Below are 24,214 nucleotides of genomic sequence, written 5' to 3' on the forward strand. Positions count from 1 at the left end.
CACGAAGAGCGTCAGGAGATAAACACCTACCGGACATCTCAGTGTGTGTGTGTGTGTGTGTGTGTGTGTGTGTGTGTGTGTGTGTGTGCCTGTATCTGCTGCAGGAGTCTCTCTACGATGGACAGCAGGACGTCCCACGTCACGACCTGCAGCTCGCGGCCGTACTTCTTGATGAGTCGCGAGATCGACAGCACGATCTCGTAGGACACCACCTCATTAGCACAGCTCATGGCCTGGGCACAGGGGTCAGAGGTCAAACACTGGCAGGTCTCGTGAGGTATATGAAAACACAGACTGGAGGCAGATGTGCAGACACCTTGTAGAAGGAGGGCAGGACCAGAGTGGGCGTGATTTTGAGGTCAGGAAGTCTGTGAGCGCCCCACAGCGCCATCCCAACAAAAAACACAGCACCCCTGAGAAGAGCGGCGTCCTCACTGTACACGCTACACACACACACACACACACTTCTGAGATCAACAGAACGGATAACTTTACAACAATTTAACAGTTCATAACAACATTTATTACATTTCACAAATCTTGATCTCAATACAAAAGATTAAAAAATGTTTGTGAAAATCTGCCTTTAAAAGTTTAAATATTAATTGAAATATAAACATATTAATAACATATTAATTCATGTTTATTACATTACAAAAAACAATATCATTGTCATATATATATATATATACACACACACACACACGTTAATATATACATTTATACATTAATAATAAAGTAATTATTATGATGGCATTAATAGTAGTAGTAGTATCGATAATAACTTCTATTATATTAAGCAAAAAATTGCTAGTGAAAATCTGCCTTTTTAAAATATAAAAAAACTCTTATTTTTATTTTTATCAAGAATAGTTGTTGTTATTATTATTATTATTATTATTATTATAGTTGTTGTTGTTATTATTATGAAGAAGAAGAATTTCAAAATAACATATAATGTATTTATAAATGTGTGTATTTAAGATAATGATAAATGTATTTATGAATATATAAGTGTGCGTGTGTGTTATTATTATTATTATTAACAACAGTAATTTTTATTTATACAAGGCAAATAAGAAATATAGATAAAAATTTAACTGCTAAAATTACTGTATTAAACAAAAAAAAGTCCCACATTATTTATTAGACTATTGCGACTTACAACTAAACTAAACTTACTAACTAAACCAGGAAAGTAAATAATGTATTTTATTATAGTTCAGTGATCTGTCAGGAATGTAATGTGATGTTCAGAATAGTTTCAGATCTAAACGGACTTGTCTGGACTGTGTGAGTGAGTACCTCTCCTCCATGATCCGACACATGGTGTATACGGCACTGTGACCCAGGTGTGTCCCCAACACTTTACGCATCAACTAGACACACACCAACAGAGAGGTCAGAGCACACTTACGAGCTGCACCACACACACATGATCTGATATATTCATCTCAGTGTACCTTCCAGCAGGACTCACAGAACTCCTTCACGTTAACGGTTCGGCACAGAGTGATGATGAACACCGTCAGAGAGTCCGAGGGCAGGCAGTTATAACACACCACTGCGTCCAACACCTGCAGCGCAACCTACACACACACACACACACACACACACACACACGGATGAACCCATTCAGATATCACTGATTGTGTGGTAATCCAAAGGCCACTGTTTTACCTCAATATCAGTGGAGGAAGTCGTCCGGTTACACAGAAGGCAGATTTTCCTGTCAGAAACAAATCAGTGATGTTAGTGTGTGTGTGTGTCTGTATAAAAACTCTCCAATATGTGCTTTTCCTTCACTATTTTGAAAAAAAAAAATTAATTCACATATAAATGTGTAGACACTACAAAATTCAAACATTTGGGGTCTTTAAGATTTTTTAATCTTTTTGTCAGAAGTCACTTATGCTCACATAGGCTGCATTTATTTGATCAAAAATACAGAACAAAAAAACAATAAAATTGTGAAATATTATTACAACTAAAAATAACTGTTTCCTCCTTCAATATATTATAAAATGTAATTTATTCCTGTGATCAAAGCTGTATTTTCAGCATCATTCCTCCAGTCTTCAGTGTCACATGATCTTCAGAAATCATTCTAATATACTGATTTGTTGCTCAATAAACATATAATATTACATATAAACACTGTGTAAACCATAATACTGTGTTTACTGATGAAAGGAAAGCTCAAAAGAACAGCATTGTTGAAATTTAAATCTTTTGTAAATCCCTTTACCGTCACTTTTGATCGATTCAATACATCCTTACTGAATAAAGTGCTCACTTCTTCAAAAAACACAATCCTACTGACCCCAAACATTTGAACTGAAGTATATATATAGTGTCTACATGTCAAGCTTCAAGCATTTAAGCAGAAGCTTTCAAAAAGATCATCATCTGCGTGTGTTTTCTTACTGGACCATGAGGGAGATGTTCTCATCCAGGTAGCAGGAGTTGAATTTGACCAAGTTCACGAGGACATGCAGGAAGTCTGCTGACAGACCGATGTCCATCCACAGCAAGACGAACCCAGCTAAGAGAGAAAACACACACAAACACACATTACAATCTGCTAAACAAACCATTCGTTATATAGAAAACAGCAGCTCCGCCATTTGTTAAATATCTTCTTTTGTGTTCCACAGGTTAGGGTTGGAGTTTCTTTATTCTCTTTAACACAAAAAAATATATTTTAAAGAATGCTGAAACCAAACAGCTGCCAGTAGCCATTGACTTCCATAGTATTTTTTCCCCATACTATGGATACCGAGGTCAAAATGTATTATTTTGTGCCTAGAAAAGACAGAAACTCATACAGGTTTGGAACAACTCAAGGGTGAATAAATGATGAACGAATTTTCAGTTTTGGCTGAATGGTCCTGTAAAGAACTCCAGCAGGTGTGATCCATACCGATCTCCTCCTCTAGGTGGGTGACGTCTTTCCCGTTCTCCGTGAGGGCCTTGAACACCTCCAGTCTCTCGGCCAGATCTTCATTACAGGGCTGATAGTCCAAAACGATCTTAAAGAAGTGCGCTCTGAGCGGACCCAAGCGCTCACCCTGCACAAGAAGATCAGGAGGAAAGCGTGAGTGCTGTTCGCCGCATTGATGCGTTGTGGTTGGTAAGGTGTTCGAAATGTGCACCTGTCCCTGTATAATGGCTCTCAGCAGCAGCAGCACTGCATGACGGGCTTCAGCCGGCTGCTCAGGATGCATCATGTCCTCCACGGCCTTCCACACGGCCTCCACCGCATGCTGAAACACACACAGCACACTTCAGATCCGCTCGTCTGCACATGGCAGAAGATGCTTCTCTACGCTCTCACCTCCTCAAACTTCTTGGATTTGGCGAGCTCGCACACTTGGTTGATGACTCTGATCCGGTGGTTCAGGCTGTACTCTGGAGTGAGTTCCTGAAGGATTGGAAGAGAGAGATCACATGAGAAACACAATATGGATGAGGTGAAGGATCGATCGGGGCGTTTCTGACCATCAGGATGTCCAGCGTGATGATGAACTCTGAGGCTTTGCTCTCGGTCTGTTTGCTGTGGGAGCGAGTCTGACCGAGGCCAAAGATCCTCTTGAAATGGTCCCGCAGAGACTCTTTACTGGGCTGCTTGTTCATCTTCCCATCTGTGAGAGACCCTGGATGAGAGATTTTTTTCGCCGTATCAGCAACAATGGCTATATTCATGGCAACATTAACAGTATAATTTCAATACAGCATTTGCAATAATATAAAACATTCTTAATTAGCAATCGCCTCACTATACAAAAACATACAAGTAACAATAATAGTATCATTATTCAATCAAAATTCTAAAATTCTTCCCGAAGAGACCTTTGTAAAAATGTATTTTAGTATATTCTCGGAGTTAAACATTTTCTTTAAAAATTACAAATAAATAATGAATTCTATAAGTTTTACTATAATCTATTTTAAATATTCTATCAAAATATGTCTTCTTTTAAAGTTATGATCAAATCCTAAGCAAATATAAAATCATGTTTTAATATTTCACACTTTTTTAAAGAAAAGTTACACCTATATTGAGGGGCACAGGGCCTCTGGATGTCTGGTAGTGGCTCCCTGGGTCAGAGAAGATTGACAACTCCTTCTTTAACATAAATATCGCCTCTTTTGGCAGGAAAACATGGCAGGACAACAATGCACAGAAGTCTGACACCTCGTGACAGTTCAATTCAGTTCAGTTCAGTTCATTCACAAAACAAACCGTGCATTTAAAGCGGATCAATTGACTGTGACAAAGACAACACCTGAAAATAAACAAGCCAAATAAACCGTATAAATACACGCAAATCTCCGATGTGGTCAAATAAACAATGTAAATAAATAAACCAATATCAATCCATAAACTACAAGCCAATGCAACAAACAAACACACTGTTACTTACCGTCTGCGGATGATGGAAGTGGGATGATATCGAGAACATATAACTGAAATATCTAAATGATTCGCTCCCGATTCATACATGTATTTTGTCACGCAGTTTCTCAGCCCACAGAACTGCTCCTGCTCTCACCATACCCCTTTACTGCCCTCCGGAAGTCATGCTTAAAACACGGGAAAGGACTTCCTACAAAAACACCAAAGACACGTCACGTGACAGCTGACGGTTGGGAATTGTAGTTCTGAGAGCCACGAGCGAGCCTTCACGTTACAAGCGCAAGCGGCGTTGAGAAACTACAAATGATTGTCGCTTATAAAACTTGAAGAGTCCGAAACATTTCCGCAAATCGGCTCTTTCGAACAGTTATTTTTGGATGAACCCTTTCAAACAATCGATTCAGTGGTTCATCATTCCCTGATCATTCCGTATGTATCCGCTCGCATCCATTCACTAAGATTCATTGAAAAGATCCGGTTCAAACGAATGATTCATTGACGAATCAGACATCGGTATCGACAGCAAGGGTAAATATGTTGTATTCAGGAGGTGTGTTTTAGCAAAACTGAAGATATATTTGTGACATAAAGTCAGGTAATGTCACCTAATGTTAGCGTCAGTCCGGAATTTACGTGTTTATATATTCAACCGATTGTCTGAAAGAATGAACTCTCCATATTTTACCGAGTCAGTAGCTGTATTAGGCACTTGTGCGACTGAAACTATAGGTGAAGGTGCTGTAAATAAAGGAGGAATTCGCAGACTGAGATCCAGAATGGCTCAAGGAATCAAATCAGAAGATGATTCTCCAAACGTGAAAGCAGAAGATCTCGAGCAGAGTATTTCTGATGCTCCACTGCGAACCCATGCAGAAACTTCTGCAGATGAGACGAACTGCTCAGGTGGAGCTAAACACTATTTCAAATAATGTTTTTCTAAATATTTTATATAATTTATAATCATTTTATATATTTTTATATTATTTTATTATGAATTCAATTATAACTAGATAGTTTTTTATATGTATATATTTTATGCATGTATTTTAATATTTTTTTTTTTTGTACAGAGACTGTGTCAAGTTGCAATAACTCAACCACAAAAGTGAAAGGAGAAGCAGTGGATGAGCAAGCCGTTTTGACGTCACCTAGAAAACCAAGGCGGGGCCGTGTGAAGGTGAAGTATGAGGAGGAGGAAGGGGCGGAGCTAAAGAGGGAGCGCTGGGAGCCGCGTGATTGGAGAACACAGCTGTCATTCATCAGGGAGATGAGGAGCAAACGGGATGCTCCCGTGGACCAAATGGGAGCAGAGAAGTGCTACGACACAGAGGCCCCCCCTGAGGTGAGCGAGAACCAATCGCAGATCACCTGAAGTAACCGACAGCCAATCATAATTCTCGGTTCTTTTCTCAGGTGCGTCGTTACCAGGTGCTGATCTCCTTAATGCTGTCCAGTCAAACGAAAGATCACGTGACGGCTGGCGCTATGCAGAGATTACGTGAGCATGGACTTAGCGTGGACGCCGTACTCACGCTGGACGATGAGACTCTGGGTAAACTCATCTACCCCGTGGGCTTCTGGAGGGTAAGGGGAACTTGTGTCTTCAAATACATGAATGTTTAATCAGAGCAAGACAGACACTCACAAACTTCATCTCAGACAAAGGTGAAGTACATCAAACAGGCCACGGCTCTGATCCAGCAGGAGTTCGGCGGAGACATTCCTGACACAGTGGAGGGTCTGATGCGTCTGCCGGGGGTCGGCCCCAAGATGGCCCACCTGGCCATGGACATCGCCTGGAACCAGGTGTCAGGAATCGGTAGGGCGGAAACTTATATTTTGGCTTAACACAGCATCTGTCTGTTCTGAATCATATTGTTGCAACTTCTCTACCCAATCAGACATACAGATTTCCCATAATGGATAATAAAAAATCAAAGAACATTCTTACTCCCCATCTCTGTTCACTTTCACACAAGGCTTTTTCAAATCAAAATTTAAAGTTTATCTTTATCATTTTTAATTTTTGAGTTTTAGATACTGTATTTATACTCTTCTTATTTACCTTTAAGGAATAGGTCACCAAAAAATGAACATTTGCTGTTAATTTTACTAACCCTCAGGCCATCCAAGATGTAGTTGACTTTTTTTTTTTTGAGTAGAACAAGATTTTTAGCTGAAACCATGGTCCTTGGTGATTCATAAAATGCAAGTCAACAGCTGCCTGATTTTAAAAATAAAAACAAAGCATATCAAAGAACATGAAATTAATACCCTTGGCTCTTGTTGATATTTTGAGGTCTTATGAAGTGAAACGATCGGTCTGTGTGAGAATCTGAACACTATTTACAACATTATTACCTGTAATCCAGAGCCTCACACAACGGAGAAATCTGATTCTTTTCCGTGAACTGATTCTTTCGGACAGTTTGTTTCTGGTTCAAAAAACAGATTCATCAGTTTGTTTACATAATCACGCAGTGATGTAACATACACTCAATTAAATTTCAAGTCAGAGTGACTGTGGGACGTCCGAAAGTGTGATTTGATTGAGTAACTTTTAGATCTGTGCTGCTCGAGTCACAAACTGTTTCAGACACTTCAGTCCAAAAGAATCGGTTCAAAAGAAGGATTCGTCCGGTCGATGGACCTCTGGATTACAGGGAATAATTTAGTAAATAATGTTCAGTTTCTTGCACAGACCAATCATTTCGCTTCATAAGACCTCACTATATCTTCAGGAACCACCAATATTAATTTTGTGTTCCTTGATATGCTGTTTTATTCTCAAAAATAAATGTGAGAGGCATGTGAGTGAGTAGATTAACAGCAAATTCTCATGTTTGGGTGAACTATCCCTTTAAGTGTTTTTGTGTGTGTGTGTGTGTGTGTGTGTGTAGGTGTGGACACCCACGTTCACCGAATCTCAAACAGACTCGGATGGACCAAGAAGGAGACCAAGACACCAGAGGAAACACGGAGAGCGCTCGAGGAGTGGTTGCCACGGTAACCTCTATTTTCGGTCCTGTTATTGCTAACGTTCATCTCTACAAGATAACATCAGAATAATGCAGTTGAATGCTATTTTTCCCTGTCTTCTCTCTTCTCACAGAGACCTGTGGAGTGAGATCAACTGGCTGCTGGTGGGTTTCGGGCAGCAGGTGTGTTTGCCCGTCGCTCCGCTCTGCTCCGTGTGTCTCAATCAGCACACCTGTCCCTCCGCCCACCGATCCTCTCCTAACAAGAAGCTCAAATCCAGCCCTGCTAAACCTGCCATTAACGGCCCCGATGACAAACTAGCATCTCCAACAGCACAGGTCAAAGAAGAGCCAGCGGACGCATCCCTGTCTCAGAGGAGGAAGAACACAGCCAAACAGGAAGTGCCAGGAAACCAGCTGACATCAGAAGAAGAGAAGACTCCATCTGTCCTCAAAAAGAGAAGCAGGAGGAAAGGGAGGGCTGGAGCACAACAGAACTGAGCTCTGTCTTCACACGGGACACAGAGGACAGCAGAGACCTCGAATCCGTTTCAACAAAGTACTGTGTAAATGCAAAACATGTCACTTTGATTCATTCCGTAGGTTTTCTATCAAATAAATTGTAACTAAAATGGAAAACATAAAAGTGTTTGTGTTTTGTATTAGTTTTACATTGCTCAGAACAGTATACTATCATTTCTACGTGTGTTTGTGAGAGCCCACAGTACAATAAAGAATTGCATATTAGTGTACTTTCTTAAAGAAATTGGCTGTAATATCTTTTTTTAGTTTAATATATTTTAAAATGTAATTTATTCCTGTGCTCAAAGCTGAGTTTTCAGCATCATCACCCCAGTCTTCAGTGTCACATGATCTTCAGAAATCACTCTAACCTGCTGATTTGCTGCTCAAGAAACACTTCTGATTATTATCAAGGTTGAAAACTGTTGTGCCCTTTAATATTTTGGGGGATTCATATTTCTGCTAGTTAGTATTCAATATATGAAAACTTGAAAACTTGATTTAATTCAAGCCTCAACTGTCGTCAACACTAGAGGGCAGGACTGCCAAGAAAAATGTAAATACTTCACAAAAATACAGATGAAATCCTTGTTTACTTACACACTCGCACCCACACACATTTGTAAATATGAGAAAAGCACCTGATCACAGTCTCTGATCAGATTACACTATATTTAGAGTTATGCAGTCATTGTACTCTGTGTATCCCCACTGTCTTCTAGCTGAATGGTTTCAGTGTCCTGCAGATCTGCAGCTGAACGTGTGGGCGATCTGACCTGTTTTAAATGCAGTCGATCATCTCTGCTGCAGGTCAGCTGTGTGTCTATTACTGAACCAGTGTGGCTAACACGAGCTGATCCCAGATCTGTCCATAAAACACGTGAAAAGGAAGAGTTCCGCATGGATATCTGTGACTTATCCAACATCTGATCTCTCCAATCCTCTCTATCTCTGTCTCTCACACACACACACACACTTCACAGTTCTCATCCTCTTCCACCTGTCTCATACTGATGCGTTCCGTGCTCAGATACTGAACTCCAGAGCCACGCTATTACTGATTTCTGTTATTATACATTATAAGAAGAATGCGTGTCGTGTAAACCGTGTGAACGCTCGTGGGATGCGTGACTGACGGAAGCTGGGCTGGACGAACGGCTACTGATTCTGAACTTAGTGGACTGTTTGTGAGATGAAGAGAGTCATTTAGAGGAAGACACACTCGAGTAAACATCTATTTTTAACACGAACTGAAGTGGACATTTTTTGTAACAAGCAGGATTTTTTTTAATCAAACGGAGAACACGGTTTTACGCACGTAAGGCGTTTAGTGCTCAAGTTTGCGTTCGGATTAAATCGTTAATTTTAGTTTTATTTCAGCTTGTTTTTTATATAAAAAAATTGTATCTATATATCACATTTTTAATATTGAATTTTTATTACATTTCGTTTATTATGTACTGTTAAATAAATAAGAAACAACGCCTACAGACACAGCATGTGGAAAAATGCATCCTCCAAAAGTTTCCTCAAACGAATAATATTGTAGAGCAGGCTATATTTGTGTTGTGATCGCACACGTCTGCAGCTGGATATGGCCAACACTCTGGAGAGAGAGATTCTGGAGCGGGAGCTCCGTCCACGGCTGTGTTATGTGACAAAAGGAGATCGTGGCTACGGATTTCATCTGCACGGGGAACGCAACCGAGGAGCGCAGTACATCCGCAGGATCGAGCCGGGGTCCCCCGCGGACCTGTCCGGTCTCAAGTCCGGCGACCGGGTGGTGGAGGTGAACGGAGAGAACGTGGAGGGAGAGACGCATCAGCAGGTAACGAGAGAGAGAGAGGAGAACCTGTCGGACCACTTCACAGGGATGTGCCTGTCAACCTGGTGAGCTGCCTACCTAGACAGCAATTAGGGGAATCATTCTGACGAACGTTCCATGTGCGAACGAAAGTTCCAAAAACACGCGAGACCCACAAGTGCTGTCTATATAGGGATCTCACCATGTTTTGGAACATAGTCAGTGTGTTTTATTCCACACTGAGGTAACAGCGCATTGGGTATTTGTTTAAGATTGGATCATTGTGTGCTGATGTTAAGAAAACACTACAGTATCGCCTCTGGAAAACCTACACAACTTTCCCCTCCACCCTTACAAACACTTGGGCTACCGTGGAAACCACTTTAAAACCATTGTCGGCCTCTTTAAACGGTGCCATACGATTACTTTTTACTGTAGTGTCTAATGCCACCTCAAAACATTTGTAGCCTATATAAAAGTACTGTTTTGATAGACCTATAATAGCCTATATTAAATCTCAATATCATACTGAGTACATCATTTTCATACCATGGATTTGATATGTTGAGGAGTTCCAAAGGACGTGGTGATGGTATACAAGGGATGAACAATTATAATTCAATGCCTTGGCGTTTCCCAGAGAAACTTTGTATTCAATATCAACACTTTTACATTTGCTCACAAAACTTTTGCATTCCCACAATGAACTTTATGTATTTTCTTCCAAGCTTTGTGTTCACTTGCAAAACTTTAGCATTCCCCCGATAAGCTTCGTGTTCGTACAGTAAACATTTTCGGTCCCAACATTGTTCCAACCAGTTGTACCAAAATCACATGTTGGTATGTTTAGGAGTGTTACACTCTGTGTGTCTCTCAGGTTGTTCAGAGGATCCTGGAGGTGGAGCACCGCACCAGGCTGCTGGTGGTGGACCGGGTCACCGATGAGTTCCTGAAGTTTCACGGTCTGCCGTGTACGGAGGATAGGGCGATTGAGATGGGCTCTCTGTCCTCTCGCTCCTCAGCGGCGTCCTCCCCCCGCGCCTCCCCGCGAGACCCCGCCACCCCTTCCTACAGCAGACAGAGCTCAGAGGGCATCTTCATTAATAAGGTGAGAAGACCTCTCATATGAGTGCTTGCATCTGAGTAAGTGAAACATCTCATCACCATCAGACTTTAGTCTGTTCATCAGAATGTAGTGCCCATACAGTCTCAATCTCTGTATATTGGAGACTCCATGAGAGGAAGTCAAGGAGGAAATCCAGCCCAGAGAGGAGCATTGAGCTATATTTAGCTTGCACTGTACAAAGAATAGGGCCGGGAATCCAGAATTCAGTAGAATTACATTAAAGCTTTCCATTGATGTATGGTTTTTTTTTTTTTAGGATCGGACAATATTTGGCCAAGAATCAACTGTTTGAAAATCTGGAATCTGATGGTGCAAAAAAATCTAAATATTGAGAAAATCGCATTTAAAATTGTCCAGATGAAGTGTTTAGCAATGCATATAAATCATGATAATACATTTTTGATGTATTTACGCTAGGAAATTTACAAAGTATCTTCATGGAAAATGCTCTTTACTTAATATCCTAATTATTTTTGGCATAAAAATCAAAAATTTTGACCCATACAATGTATTTTTGGCTATTGCTACAAATATACCTGTGCCACTTATGACTGATTTTGAGGTCTAGGGTAACATATAATGCAAAACAATTCAAAGATATGAATGAATTACACGTTTAGCCTATTTCCAACTCTGACATATAGTGCATTATAAGAAATTGTGATTTATTATTGTCACACAATTTTTTACTTTTTTTATAAAAAAAATGTTTTTTTTAAGTATATAAATGAAATTGTGGTAAATTATTTAAATCTACTTCACAAGTACTAAGAGTTATCAATGGATTGAACTGAAAGCAGAATTGACACATTTCTTACTTGAAAGAGAATGGAGAGATAGACTGTAACCTTTATTTGCTGATTATTAAACAGCGTGCATTAATAATAATCATTTAGTGTTTGATGTAATCAAAATGAGCCATGCATTTGCTTATTTAGGGCCAAATTTTTGTGTTAATATTTAATTTAAACTTTCAACACTTTTTTTTTTAAAGGGACACCCATAAAAATGAAAATTCTGTTATCTTTTCCTCACCCTGTTTTTCACCACATTGTTCTTAACCTGTATGATTAAAGAAAGAAAGGACAAGATATTTTAAGGAATGTTGCAGTTACTGGTAGCCATTGACTTCCATAGTATTTTTATCCCATATATGTGGAAGCCACTGTGAAAGTCAATGGCTACCATCAACTGTTTTGTTACCAATGTTCTTCAAAAAAGATTAATTTGTGTTCAATAGAAGAAAGAAACTCATACGGGTTTGGAACAACTTGAGGGTGAGTAAATTATGACCGCATTTACATTTTTAGGTGAACTATCCCTTTAAGACCTCTTAATAAAGCTAAGTATTCAGACTGGTTAATGATATTAATTTAATAACTAAATGAAACTAATTAAATTCAGTGTGCTCTGTTTTGTTAAAGTTAAGTTTAATCTAGAAAAAAAAGTATTCTTGATCTACTTAATACGCTTGTATCGTGTATGTGTTTTTCACAGAAACACCAGGGTTTTACTAATAAAATTAAGACTGGACAAGGTCCAATCAATGGAAATCCCTTGATAGAAGCTAGTCAAATTAGGGCGGCGAACATGGACAGGTTGTGTGACATTTTTCAAACCCAAAACTATGCAAAGCAGGGTTATTAAAATAAGCATAACAAAATATTTACAAAAAGTATTTAGTTTATCAGTTATACTAAAATGACACCACTGCAAAGAACGTCATCTGATCAGACTAAATGTGGCTTCACACACAACAAGAATAACCTGACCGCAGTGTTTCACTCGACTGTTAGCATGTAAGACAAACACTCAAACTATAGAAAGGACAGTGTCCTGATTGCTAATAATGTGCATATTTTTAAGTTTATGCAAGTCTTTGGATACGTCTCAAAATATTACATTTTAGGACAATCAGATTTTTGATTTACACTGCTATGAGTTCAACCATGGCCAAGATTACAGTATGTGTGTGGTAAGACATGAGGGATAAATTTAGCACACACACACACACACACCTGCCCTCCATCAGGAGTTTCAGTCTGGCTTCATCTAGAGGTGTTTGACTGGAGCTGTCTAAGCTCTTTACTGATCTCGATGTGTCCAGTACTGGTGAGGTGTGTTGACACCTGCTTAGGGAGCAGACGCTGCGGATCAACACACAGCAAGAGTCCTGTAAACAACATAATCCACACACAGTCATCTCACAGTCGTGTTATTGTTTGTTTTATTATTAGCTGCAGTGGGATTCAATCGAACAGTATTGGAAAGCAACTAAATGTAACTAAAAGTGTGGCTTTTCCAGTTATCTGATTTCTTGTTATACATACATACATATATATATATATATATATATATATATATATATATATATATATATATATATAAAACACAACCTAACTTTTGGCCTAATTTACTGTCTGAACGAGTCAACAAGCTTTTAGTCAGTTGTGAAAAAACACACGTAGTGTATGAATGAACTTCAGACTTTGATGCCATTCGGCTGAAGGGTATTAAACATGTTTATATTTAATTTTAATTTAATTAACAATTACGAGCCGATCCGAGAATGTTACGAGCACCTCCCGTTTAATTTTCGACGCAGTCGGTTTAAATTCATGTCGTATGTGCGGTTGAACGAGACGATTTGGCGATCCATCTGAATTGGACCAATCAGAAAATGATAAAACCAATATATCATGTATATAAATAGTCTATATTGTAATTTAGGTTAATTATACAGCTCTATTTTTTGTTTGTTATTATGAATTGTGCCAAATTTACAGTTAAGCTTTATGAATGAATATACCTGTTGTATTTCCGGCAAACCGACTAAAATTCAGAAATAGCCTTATTACCTCGAGTTGTTTATCAAGAACAGAAAGTTTCTCTGCTTTTCAGCCATTCTCTTTGCCATGTCTTCGTTTCTTTTTTTGAATGTTACAAGCCACAGCTGCCACAAAGAAAAATATTTTGTCCTCAGAATCTATATTTTTATGAATGGTGCGTGTAAAATCATAGTCAATTCGTGTAGTGTGATTTTCGGATAAACTCAATCGTGACATGTGCAAGGGCTCACGAAGTTCCGACCTTCAGAATCGCACCGTGTACGTCCGCCTTTAAGTGCTTGGTTTACCTCTGTAAACATCTACAGAATCATCAGGTGTATTTGATGCCTAGGATTTTAAAATCAGATGTTAAAGTTGCGTAATGTATTCCAGCAACAGGCCCCTCCCCCATCATGAGTGGACACGCCCCCTTACTGGTGATTGGCTACAAGTGTGTTCTGGTGCTTGGGCCGATCCGCCTTTAAACAGCGTTTCTCAGAAACTGATTAGTGCACCTTTAAGCTTCTTTCTTTTCTGACTCTTAATTCTGATTGGATGAGCCACATTTGATGCGTGCTAATTAGCCAAGTTGCTATGTTGCTTAGCAACCATGAAAAGCCTGAAGTTTGGCTAATGAACTAAATTACTTGGTGGAAGAATTGTTGGTTCTTTTGTGATATTACTGTATTGATTTAACTATTTTATTAAATTGCATGAAATATAATAAGCATGAAACCACTTGAAGTCTCATGATAACTGTGTTTTTACCAGTTCAGGGAGTTTTAAAAACACCCAAATCACTGTAACGCACAGCCTCTTGTTGTTTATTGATTTAATTTGATTTCATAGTTTTATTTAGATCTTTATTATTAGTTCACCAGTGTAGTGAGTGATATCTTCTACCGAAGTCATACAGAAGGCTAGTTTGACTGTGGTTTCACTCATTTAAATTATGAGTAGGTTGTTTCTTGGCAAACAACAGTTTCAAAGCAGCTTCCCCAAACACCGGCATGAGACCACAAACACCACTCGAACAATAGTGCCATTCACACGCTGGACCGCTGGAGCAGACGTGTGTACAGGAACACCTACCACAGATGTTCAGGTTCATTGTGCAGGATAAAATATTCAGCTGAATGTCTACTTTACTGTCTCCTGGTAGAGTCCCAGCAGCGCTGGAGGAGTAATGAACGGCTCTCCACTCTACAGAGCTCATGCCCGTCTGTCGTCACCCGTGTTTGTGCCTCTGTCGTCACCCGCTGAACACAAGACTGAAGCAGAGATCAAACCCTTCACCAAACTCACTGTGGAGCCCAGCGTCACCCCCGAGCCCGAACATGAGACCGAACCGGTGCGTGACCTCAGCACTGACCCCAGCGTATCAGAGACCAGCACACAGGTGAGTTTCAGCCGCACGGCCTTCATGATGGAGCTCATTGCAAGCCTGTAACGCATAAGTAACTCAATTAGTGTTAGTATTGGTAGGTATTTGTATTTCAAAGTGCAGTTAGTTTGAATAGACTCTGATACATACAGTATAAATGTCTGGACATTTAAAAAAAATGCTTTCACATATCTACAAGAATATAGAGAGTACATTATTTACCATACAAGGCCAATCAACACAGAGTTCTGCCTTAAAGGTACAGTACTAATATTTTTGGAAGAAGTCTCTACTGCTCAGGCTGCATTTATTTGATAATACAGTAAAAACATTAATATTTTGAAATGTTATTACAGTTATAAATAACTAAATATTATAAATGTTATAAATATTTAAAATAACTTTTGGAATTGGATATATTTTAATGTTTTCAGTGTCACATGATCTTTTTCATGCTGATTTGCTGCTCAAGAAACATTTCTTATTATAATCAATGTTAAATGCAGTTGTGCTGCTTCATATTTTTGCGGAAATGTACATTTTATTGCATTCTCTGCTGAATATAAAGTTCAAAAGAACAGCATTTATTTGAAATGGAAATATTTAATAACATTAAAAATGTCTTTACTGTCACTTTTAATCAATTTAATGCACCCTTGCTGGAATTAATTAAAATTTTAAGAAATTTTAATTAAAAGAAATAGTTTAACAAATAAATACTATTTAATAACAAAGAATAAATAATATCTTACTGATCCCAAACTCTTGAATGGTTTTGTATATAGTAAGTAAACTATGTTTGGAAGCCTTAAAGGTACAGTAGCAAAATCAGTCCGTTTATCAGACTTAATTACAGCTGGGGATTTTGTTGTTGTTGTTGTTGTTGTTTTTGCACAAGAAACCTTAACTAACATTATAGATTGTGAAATATGTGCTTAATTAATATGAAAAAATTTGATCAAAATAGCTTAAAGTACTTTTTGCAGTACAGGTGGACCTCAGGAAACATCAGACGCTAAAAAAAAATAGATCTGGCCCCTTTAAGTGAAACTATATTAGCATCTGTCTCTTTTCTTTCATTTGCTGTCCTCATCTTTCCACTCTCTCTGTGTGACCTTAATTCTCATTTACCTGCTTTTTGTCCCCACTCTCCTGTCCTGGGTGTCTGATTTCTGGGTATTTTCCCAGAATTCATTGAGGGTGTTGTTTGTGTGTGTGTGTGGGATTAGATTAAGCGGCGTCTCAGCCTCAGGAGCTGAAGCACATGTGTGTGTAAGGCGAGGTTCTTCAGTCACTCTACCCCATGGGACACAAACAGACACCACCCTTGTATTGTCTCAGAACAGGAAGTGACATGGTGTCTCACAGAATGTCCTTATTCCTGCTGGGCGTGTTTCACTTCTTGAAGGAAATGAGCCAATGGTCACGCACACATGCTCACACGTCCTTCTGCACAGCCCAGGGTCGTGCAAATATCATATAATAGAGCATATGATATCAGACAGGACCGTTTGTTCCTCTCTCTCTTTGTCCAGAAACTTTTGCGCAAATGCAGACGTGAATGTCTGGTAAAGATCCTGCAGGAAGCAGTCTTTTTGAATGTGTATTGTTGTTTGTGTCAACAAGTTCTTAAGTGAATGATAGTTTTTTTTTTTCAGCCATGTGACTGTAAACCAGATGTGTCATTATTAAAGCACTAATTGACCTGAATGAGAAAGCTGACTGTAGAAGAAGAAAACAGACCGTTAATATTGATGTGCTCTATGGCGCCCCTTGTGGCAACACCTCAACATAGTTAAAAATAAAATATTTATAATATTAATCAAATGCAGTTTTGCATATAAGTTGTTAATGCATTTGAATAAAAAAGGCTAATTTAATCATTTTAATGAAAAAAATTACCATAAACTAGTGCATAAATATTTTGTAATGTAATGAGACAGTTATGCAAAACAATATTTGTAATTAAAAACTAATTTTTGCTTGTGACTTCCTGTGTCCACAACTGAAGGCTGATTAATTGTCAAAAATAATAATAACAAATAACCACAGTTGTGTATTTAGGTGATATAAATAAGACTATAAATTCAAATGCTTACACATTTTGTAATAGAAGACAGTCTTTTCAATAAATATTTATGATATTAAGTCAAAAACAACTTTTCACGTGAATTGCTGTGAACTGAAGGCAAATTAATTATTAGCATTTATTATAAAACAACAGTGCAACTGTTTATAGATATGTATAAATGATTGCATAAAAAATATGTAATGGAATACAGTTTTACCATTAAATATTTATAACTAAATTAAAATTATTAAAATAACTGTTTGACATATAAAGTGTTTGTAATTGCATTAACTTAGTATTTGAATGGCTGTACTGGTAACGCTTGTAATGTGAAACTTGTTGCTTATTATTAATTATCTGTTCATAAATACTAGCGCATCTGGACCTTTGACTAAATTGCATGAAGTCTGAGCCATAATGCATCCAATTCTGGCCAAGAAGTGCCCACTTAGACAGGAAGTGGATCCTCTGACCAACATGTAGAACGATCTGTTGGCATTTTCATGCAAACAAAAAATGTATATAATCCAAAAATATTAATGCTGAATTTTGAGAAAAATTTACCTGTAAAGACAGTTTGATGAGAATTTCTGTTTGTCTAAAGGAATAAATATGGATTATTTTATTGAGTAAATATACAGAATGCAGCATTCCTCTGATTTATCTCAGTCTGGAAAATAAAGGGATAGTTCACAGTAGTGAAGTCTAAATCTATGGCTACCAGCAACTCTTTGAGTCTATATTGTGTTTATTAATACAAGAACTTGAGGGTGAGTAAATGATGACAGTATTTTAGGGTGAACTATCCCTTTAAATCAACTCATTATCTAATGTTGGAGTTAAAAGCGTCTGTTTTCCTGTTCTGTTGAGCTAAACTTCCTCTCAGGTTCATTAATGTTCTTTCGTTCCCTTTCTCTCTCCAGGAGGAGATGCTGTCAGAGGTGGATGTGGAAACGAAGGACCTGCGTCCTCGCTTGTGTCACATGACCATCGGCGAGCAGGGCTACGGCTTTAACCTGCACTGTAAGAAGTCCCGCGTGGGTCAGTTCATCCGCTCGGTGGACCCCGACTCTCCGGCGGAGCGCGCGGGACTCAGGCCCAGAGACCGGCTCATCGAGGTGATCCCACCGGATTACTCCAGACTACATTAGCCCAGATTAGCAGCACAGGATTAGATTAAATTAGACTTCTGGAGAGAGGCAGATTACGTAAATCAAGAGGAACGCCTGGTTCATCCACTGCTTAATGAGAGCATCCTGTTTTAGAGCAGTGTGTGTGTGTGTGTGTGTGTGTGTGTGATGGCGTGATCGTCAGAGAGAGCAAATCCATCCTAATGGATTTAATTTTCATCCGTTTTCTGTAATTATCACAGACAGATCAGTAATTATGACTGACAAACAGTGTTCAACTCACTCAGCAGTGTTTGTCTCTGAATGCATTTGAGAATCATTAGCAAAACACTTATTTATAGTCAAGTATTACATTTAGGAATTTAAAGGGAAAGTTGATAGCTGATAGTTGAAAATTTTCATTACTCACCCTTGTGTCGGTCCTCGGTTCATCTTCAAAACACTTCAAAAAACAAGGATATTTTTTATTAAATCCGAGAGCATTTTTTCACCTTTTTCACAAGTGCTTTTTTTTTTTTTTGTAAAACAAAACATAATTCACAACGTTATTTATGAAATATTAAGCAGCAAAAGTGCTTTTGTGAATGCGCTGGATATTTTTTCGCTGTTGAGTAACTATATAACACATAAATAATTGTTTTCTTGCAAACAAAGCACTGGAGTTGCTTCACTAAACTGAGGTTAAACCACAGGAGTCACATGGAGTACTTGGCTTTATTAGAAAGTCAGTGACAAACATTTTATTATTTCTGATAAAAGTCAAGACTTTCGCGTGCATTACATCAGGTTGTGTTTATCAGACAGACATGGCTGGAGAAACAGAGACAAATGTCAGATGAAAGTGTTATGCAAGGCTTCTTCAAAGAGAGGAAGAGGAAGAGGAAGTTCCTCAGAAAGTGAAAGTAACGCGCCTCAGACTCCATCTGCTGGACAAACGCCGACCCACAATTATCATGTATTAAAATATATATATAAAAAAAAAACTTTAAATGTATTACAATCAGCATTTAAATTAACATTATATTATAGTAAGTAATTATAATTAGTATATTATAATATAATAAATTAATACAAACAACACTACAATAAATAATGCAGTGTAATATTATAATATATTACTATGTAAAATAAAAAATGATGTAATATAAATATAATAAATATAATTAATAATATAATAAATAAATAATATAGTTTAACAAGTGTACATTTTGGATACATGGCACTGTTCTACTGAGTTTTAATCATTCTCTCTTCCATCTCTCTTTGTTTTAAAGTATTGAGACAAAAGATATGCAAAATTTTATTACATTTAATATATCTTTTATTTAATTATAATATATATATATGTGTGTGTGTGTGTGTGTGTGTGTGTAATTGTAATTGTATTCACATATTACAATAAATAAATGTAAGTAATAATATGATAAATAATTTAGTTCAGTATAATATTACATTATATTTATTTTATCATGGTATAATTTTATATTTATATATATATTTATGATTTTTGTTTAATTATTATTTTATATTTATGCAATGTCAAAATAATATTGTATTATAATAATAATATGACATAACAATATAATAAATAATATAGTTCAGTATGATACAGTTATATTACTGTGTAATATAAAACTTATATTGTTACGTTATATCAAAAACTATCTAAAAATATTCCATTTAAAATATTGTAATATAATTAATAAAAAATATAATTAAATTATTATGTAATATAAAAATAGTATATTCCCATATTATGATTTAAAAACTAAACATATAAATAATGATATGATAAATAAAGATATAGTTCAGTATACGTATGCTGTGCTGTTCTATAGATATGTACAGGTTCTCCCGCTCTCGTTTTGTTATTTTAGGTGTAGCTTGTGTAGTTGGATGTATTGGAGTTGAATTAAAGCCTGAAATGTAATCCTGCAAACGGTTTAGCACAGAAAGTGTGCAGTTAGTGTGGAGTTAAAGTCTCTCTCTTCGGTGTGTGTCGTGTGTCCAGGTGAACGACAGGAGCATCGAGGGTCTGCGTCACGCTGAGGTGGTGGCGTTGGTCAAAGCGGGCGGCACAGAGACCCGTCTGCTGGTGGTGGATCCCGACACAGACGAGCTCTTTAACCGACTGGGTATCATTCCCACATCCATTCATCTTAAAGGTACAGCGCACGTGTTTGCACCTAGAGTATATCAGCAGTATTTTCATAAACGTGACCAGGGAGTTCTGGGAAAGTCCACAGAAGGAAACTTAACTGGAAAGATGATGTTTAAATGTTTTGTGTTGACTTAGCCTCACCTGACTGCTCCTGTGATCACTATTAGGAAAGTTTATGCAAAACACGGCTGATGCTTTATGCAAACATTTGTAATGTTCTGTGCAGATAGAAACTAGCACTAGTTCATATCTAGGTGGCGTGTCAGTAATCATCTCTTTCAAACAGAGGACTGTGTGGACGGGCCGATCATAGAGAGTCCTGAAGCACGCAGCGCGGTCCCAGACGCCCCCAAGATCTCTCCACCAATCATCAACATCACACTAACTGACCCACCAATCAGCAACGGCTCCCCAAGACACCAGAGTCACAGAAGCTCCTCCTCTCGGTCCACGTTATCAGAGACCAGCGCCGAAATCAGCAGCTTTGACAGCAGCAACAAGGTGTGGGCAAGGAAAATCACAACTTCAGTGGGCTACTTTGATTTGATTAGATTTTTTTGTTGTGCAAAAACAATGTTGAAATATTTAATAATAAATATAATAAATATAATATAATTCTTAATATAGCTGTTGATCATAATAATAATAATATATAATTTTATTTTAATAATACAAATAATTAATATTATTTTTGCTGTTTTTGGTAACAACATAATAATAATTGTATATATGATATCATCATTATTATTATTGTTTTTATTTTTATTTTATTATTAAAATTATAAATTATTAAAATTGTATGTTATTAATGTAATAAAAATGGGAATTATAATAATTTAACAATATAATATTAAAATATTGTACATTGCATGTATATTATTAATTATTTATTAATCTAAATTATTACCAACAACAGCAAAAATTATATTAATTTTATATTAATATTAATTTTTTAATTAATTATATATAATTATTATATTATAAATGATTAATTAATCTAAATGTTTATTATTATTATTATGGATTGTTTTGTTGCTAATAATATTAATATTAAAATCATTATTATTGTTGTCGTTGATGTAAAGATAAAACTACTGCTAATAATAATTAATAATAATTATTATTTAACTAAATAATAATGTATTCATATGATATACTTGACTTAATTATAAAAAAAAAAGGTTGGTAATATGGTCAAAGACGAGACAAATATAAAAGTATATTTAAAAACTTTAATGTTAGGTGGGATTAATTGCAATTAATAAAAATAATAATAATCAACTCATAGCATTAGTAGTTATTAAAATCCATGAAAGAATATGTGATCACCCTGCTCTCACACAGAATGAGATTATAGTGGATGTCTTGTGTAAGACATGCTTTCACTGAGCCTCGTGACACACTTCGTTATGAAATTATATCCGCTCAGTTGTTTATGGTTATGTGTGTTTTCAGTCTGCTGTAATCATCAAATTGACGTAAAAAACACCTATTAATTTGCGAGTCTGCAGGATGAGTTATTTATCTGTATTAAATATGATATTGACTATTCTGAGTCCCTTTTCATTCACAATTATTTTGCAATGCCAAAATATTAATATTCAAAGTAGTTGCACTATCAACACATTACTGTTTAATTAACGGTTCCATTATGTATAAACATGTATCAGTGTCATTATTTTTTGCTTAGAAAAACATGAAATTAAACAGGATACATTCTAATGTATGAGGAAAAAGCTGAATTTAAAGCTGTATTACACTTTTATTTTATTGATGCTTGAAATCCAGCAAAATGTGAAATTAAACGTAATGTGCAAAGCAGGCATTGAAGGAAATATTTACTTTAATGATCCATAATGTAAGCTAAGATTATTGATTTGATGGAATACTTGAGAGGCATAATATATTTTGATTAAAGCAATAATACATGCAAGAAAAACCCTGTGTTGTGTTTTCACAGCACACAGATTCTGACCATCTCTCCAGCGATGACGCCCGTAAACCAGAGCGAGATGTGAAGTCTGAGGATCCGTTTCGGGAGAGCGGTCTGCATCTGAGTCTGACCGCGGCAGAGGCCAAGCAGAAAGCCCGGGCCAAACGGCCCAACAAGAGAGCGCCCCCTATGGACTGGAGCAAGAAACAGCAAATCTTCAGCAACTTCTGAGCAGCACAAACATCAGAAAGTTCACCTTAGTTATAGACAGATTCCACCGACACACAGACCAAATACATGCAGCTTAGACCGGATTAGAAATGTGTGAATTTATCAAAAAAGGATGAGTTTGGATTCAGGCTGATGTGTGTTAAAAGCAGATCTGAAAGTATGTTTTGAACAGAAATGCGGCAGGTTTGGACATCATGTTATCATGTTATGTGTTTAACATAAGCCTGCATTTTGTTTCTACGAAGTGTTCCACAATTAGCCAGTTGGTTATTTCACCCAATAACGCACAAGTTCCCCTTTTTGAAGTGGCTTTCCTGCCATCACATTGCTTCTCTTTCTCAGAGATAATAATGCAACAGCTGTTTCCACAGACCAGAAAATACGGAAGGAATGAAAAGAGAGTAAGAAAACGTCATTGCAAGGCAGAAACAGTAGGAAGGAAAGACATACTGAAGGAAAGGTGAAGAGAGAGTGTAACTGCAATAGTTAAAGTCATCGAAAGACGTCAAGTGAACGTCGAGCTGAGAAGCCAAAGGTTGTAGGTACAAATCCCTGAAGAAAGAAGTCATGATCTTGCACTATTAAGAGAAGATGTACAGTGAGAAGAAAAGCGGAAGAGAAGTTTGAGTCAGAGATCTTTACACGGTAAACACATGAGACCAGATCACATCATCTTTGTGCTAATATGAAGGCTGGGCGATACAACCAGAAAAACTCAAAACAGTCAAAACCTATGATTATCACAATACATTTCAATTCTCTAGTTCTCTCAAGTTTTAGGATTTTTGCTTCTTAAGTGAAAGTTGTAGAAACCAGACCATTAATTGTGGTTGTAAACTACTCTTTATGATCAGACAGACACTTCACGCTTTTCCAGTCATTTCACAAACAAAACGGTAATTATATTACATTACTCCTTTAATACGTCTAAATTAATATTATAAAGTTCGATATTAATATCCCACCTTTGAAAACCATAGAAAGTGTTACTACAGTTAATCCATTGTAAATGATGCTGATAACGGATTAGCGCTATTTCGTTCCGCTTTTGGCACAAAAAAACATTATATCCCACACTCAATGAACTCTTTTTATCGAGGAAAATTATATCGCAATAATTATAGTTATGGTTTTATCGCCCAGCCCTAGCTAATATACTCTTAAAGCCTCACAATATTCACTAGACATATAGCTACAGTTAAATTGTATAATATTTAGGTCCAAAGTCGCGAATTTATGCACTATTATAAGACATTTTGTAGTATAAATAGTGTGCGTAATGAGTTTGCACTGGAAATTCACAAAAAATAAATTGTGGGGGGGGGAGGGGGGGGATGTCTAGCGACGCTTTTTAAAGCAATGTCCCTTACGAAAAAGAACCATGGTTTTATTATAGTAAAACTGTAGTAACCCATGGTTTTTTGGCGTATTGACGGCCATTTGTAAAACCACAGATTTACTACAAATACCATGGTTAAACTATGGTTAATATAGCAAAACCATGGTTAATTTGTGGTAACCATGGTTTAACTACAGTAACCATGGTTTTTTGGTTTTATTTGTAGTAAAACCATGGTTAATTTTCGTTAGGGGTTTGCGTAAATTTCGATTTTACATACAAACGTG

The 24,214-nt window shown here is 37.1% G+C and overlaps 3 protein-coding genes across 6 annotated transcripts in view; 2 read left to right on the forward strand and 1 right to left on the reverse strand.

The window, feature by feature from the left end:
- LOC113057450 (tuberin-like) overlaps positions 1-4,594 on the reverse strand; it is a 42,210-nt gene extending 37,616 nt beyond the window's left edge. For 2 of the 4 annotated variants that reach the window (XM_026225031.1, XM_026224908.1), the window contains exons 1-12: positions 4,428-4,594; positions 4,057-4,289; positions 3,502-3,656; positions 3,338-3,424; positions 3,156-3,266; positions 2,924-3,071; positions 2,428-2,545; positions 1,681-1,729; positions 1,464-1,589; positions 1,306-1,379; positions 317-443; positions 90-233 (exon numbers count right to left, since the gene is read on the reverse strand). In XM_026225031.1, coding sequence (XP_026080816.1) covers positions 90-233; positions 317-443; positions 1,306-1,379; positions 1,464-1,589; positions 1,681-1,729; positions 2,428-2,545; positions 2,924-3,071; positions 3,156-3,266; positions 3,338-3,424; positions 3,502-3,656; positions 4,057-4,138 — 1,221 coding nt within the window. In that variant the 5' untranslated portion in view covers positions 4,139-4,289; positions 4,428-4,594. Of the gene's footprint in view, positions 1-89; positions 234-316; positions 444-1,305; positions 1,380-1,463; positions 1,590-1,680; positions 1,730-2,427; positions 2,546-2,923; positions 3,072-3,155; positions 3,267-3,337; positions 3,425-3,501; positions 3,657-4,056; positions 4,290-4,427 lie in introns of those variants that run through there. The other 2 variants (XM_026224966.1, XM_026225104.1) reach the window with 2 other exon arrangements.
- A 125-nt stretch (positions 4,595-4,719) lies between these two features.
- Positions 4,720-8,030, forward strand: nthl1 (nth-like DNA glycosylase 1). Its single transcript, XM_026225227.1, has 6 exons — positions 4,720-5,323; positions 5,491-5,762; positions 5,834-6,004; positions 6,080-6,239; positions 7,321-7,426; positions 7,533-8,030. Exons 1-6 carry the CDS (start codon positions 5,029-5,031, stop codon positions 7,897-7,899), a joined length of 1,371 nt encoding a protein of 456 aa, XP_026081012.1. The 5' UTR covers positions 4,720-5,028; the 3' UTR covers positions 7,900-8,030.
- Positions 8,031-8,873: 843 nt separating this feature from the next.
- nherf2 (NHERF family PDZ scaffold protein 2) lies at positions 8,874-22,887 on the forward strand. Its single transcript, XM_026225335.1, has 7 exons — positions 8,874-9,748; positions 10,602-10,832; positions 14,841-15,077; positions 18,057-18,251; positions 20,275-20,428; positions 20,711-20,925; positions 22,385-22,887. Exons 1-7 carry the CDS (start codon positions 9,515-9,517, stop codon positions 22,586-22,588), a joined length of 1,470 nt encoding a protein of 489 aa, XP_026081120.1. The 5' UTR covers positions 8,874-9,514; the 3' UTR covers positions 22,589-22,887.
- The last annotated feature ends 1,327 nt before the right edge of the window (positions 22,888-24,214 follow it).

The sequence above is a fragment of the Carassius auratus genome, chromosome 1 (genome assembly GCF_003368295.1).
Source record: "Carassius auratus strain Wakin chromosome 1, ASM336829v1, whole genome shotgun sequence".
Classification (NCBI taxonomy): domain Eukaryota; kingdom Metazoa; phylum Chordata; class Actinopteri; order Cypriniformes; family Cyprinidae; genus Carassius; species Carassius auratus.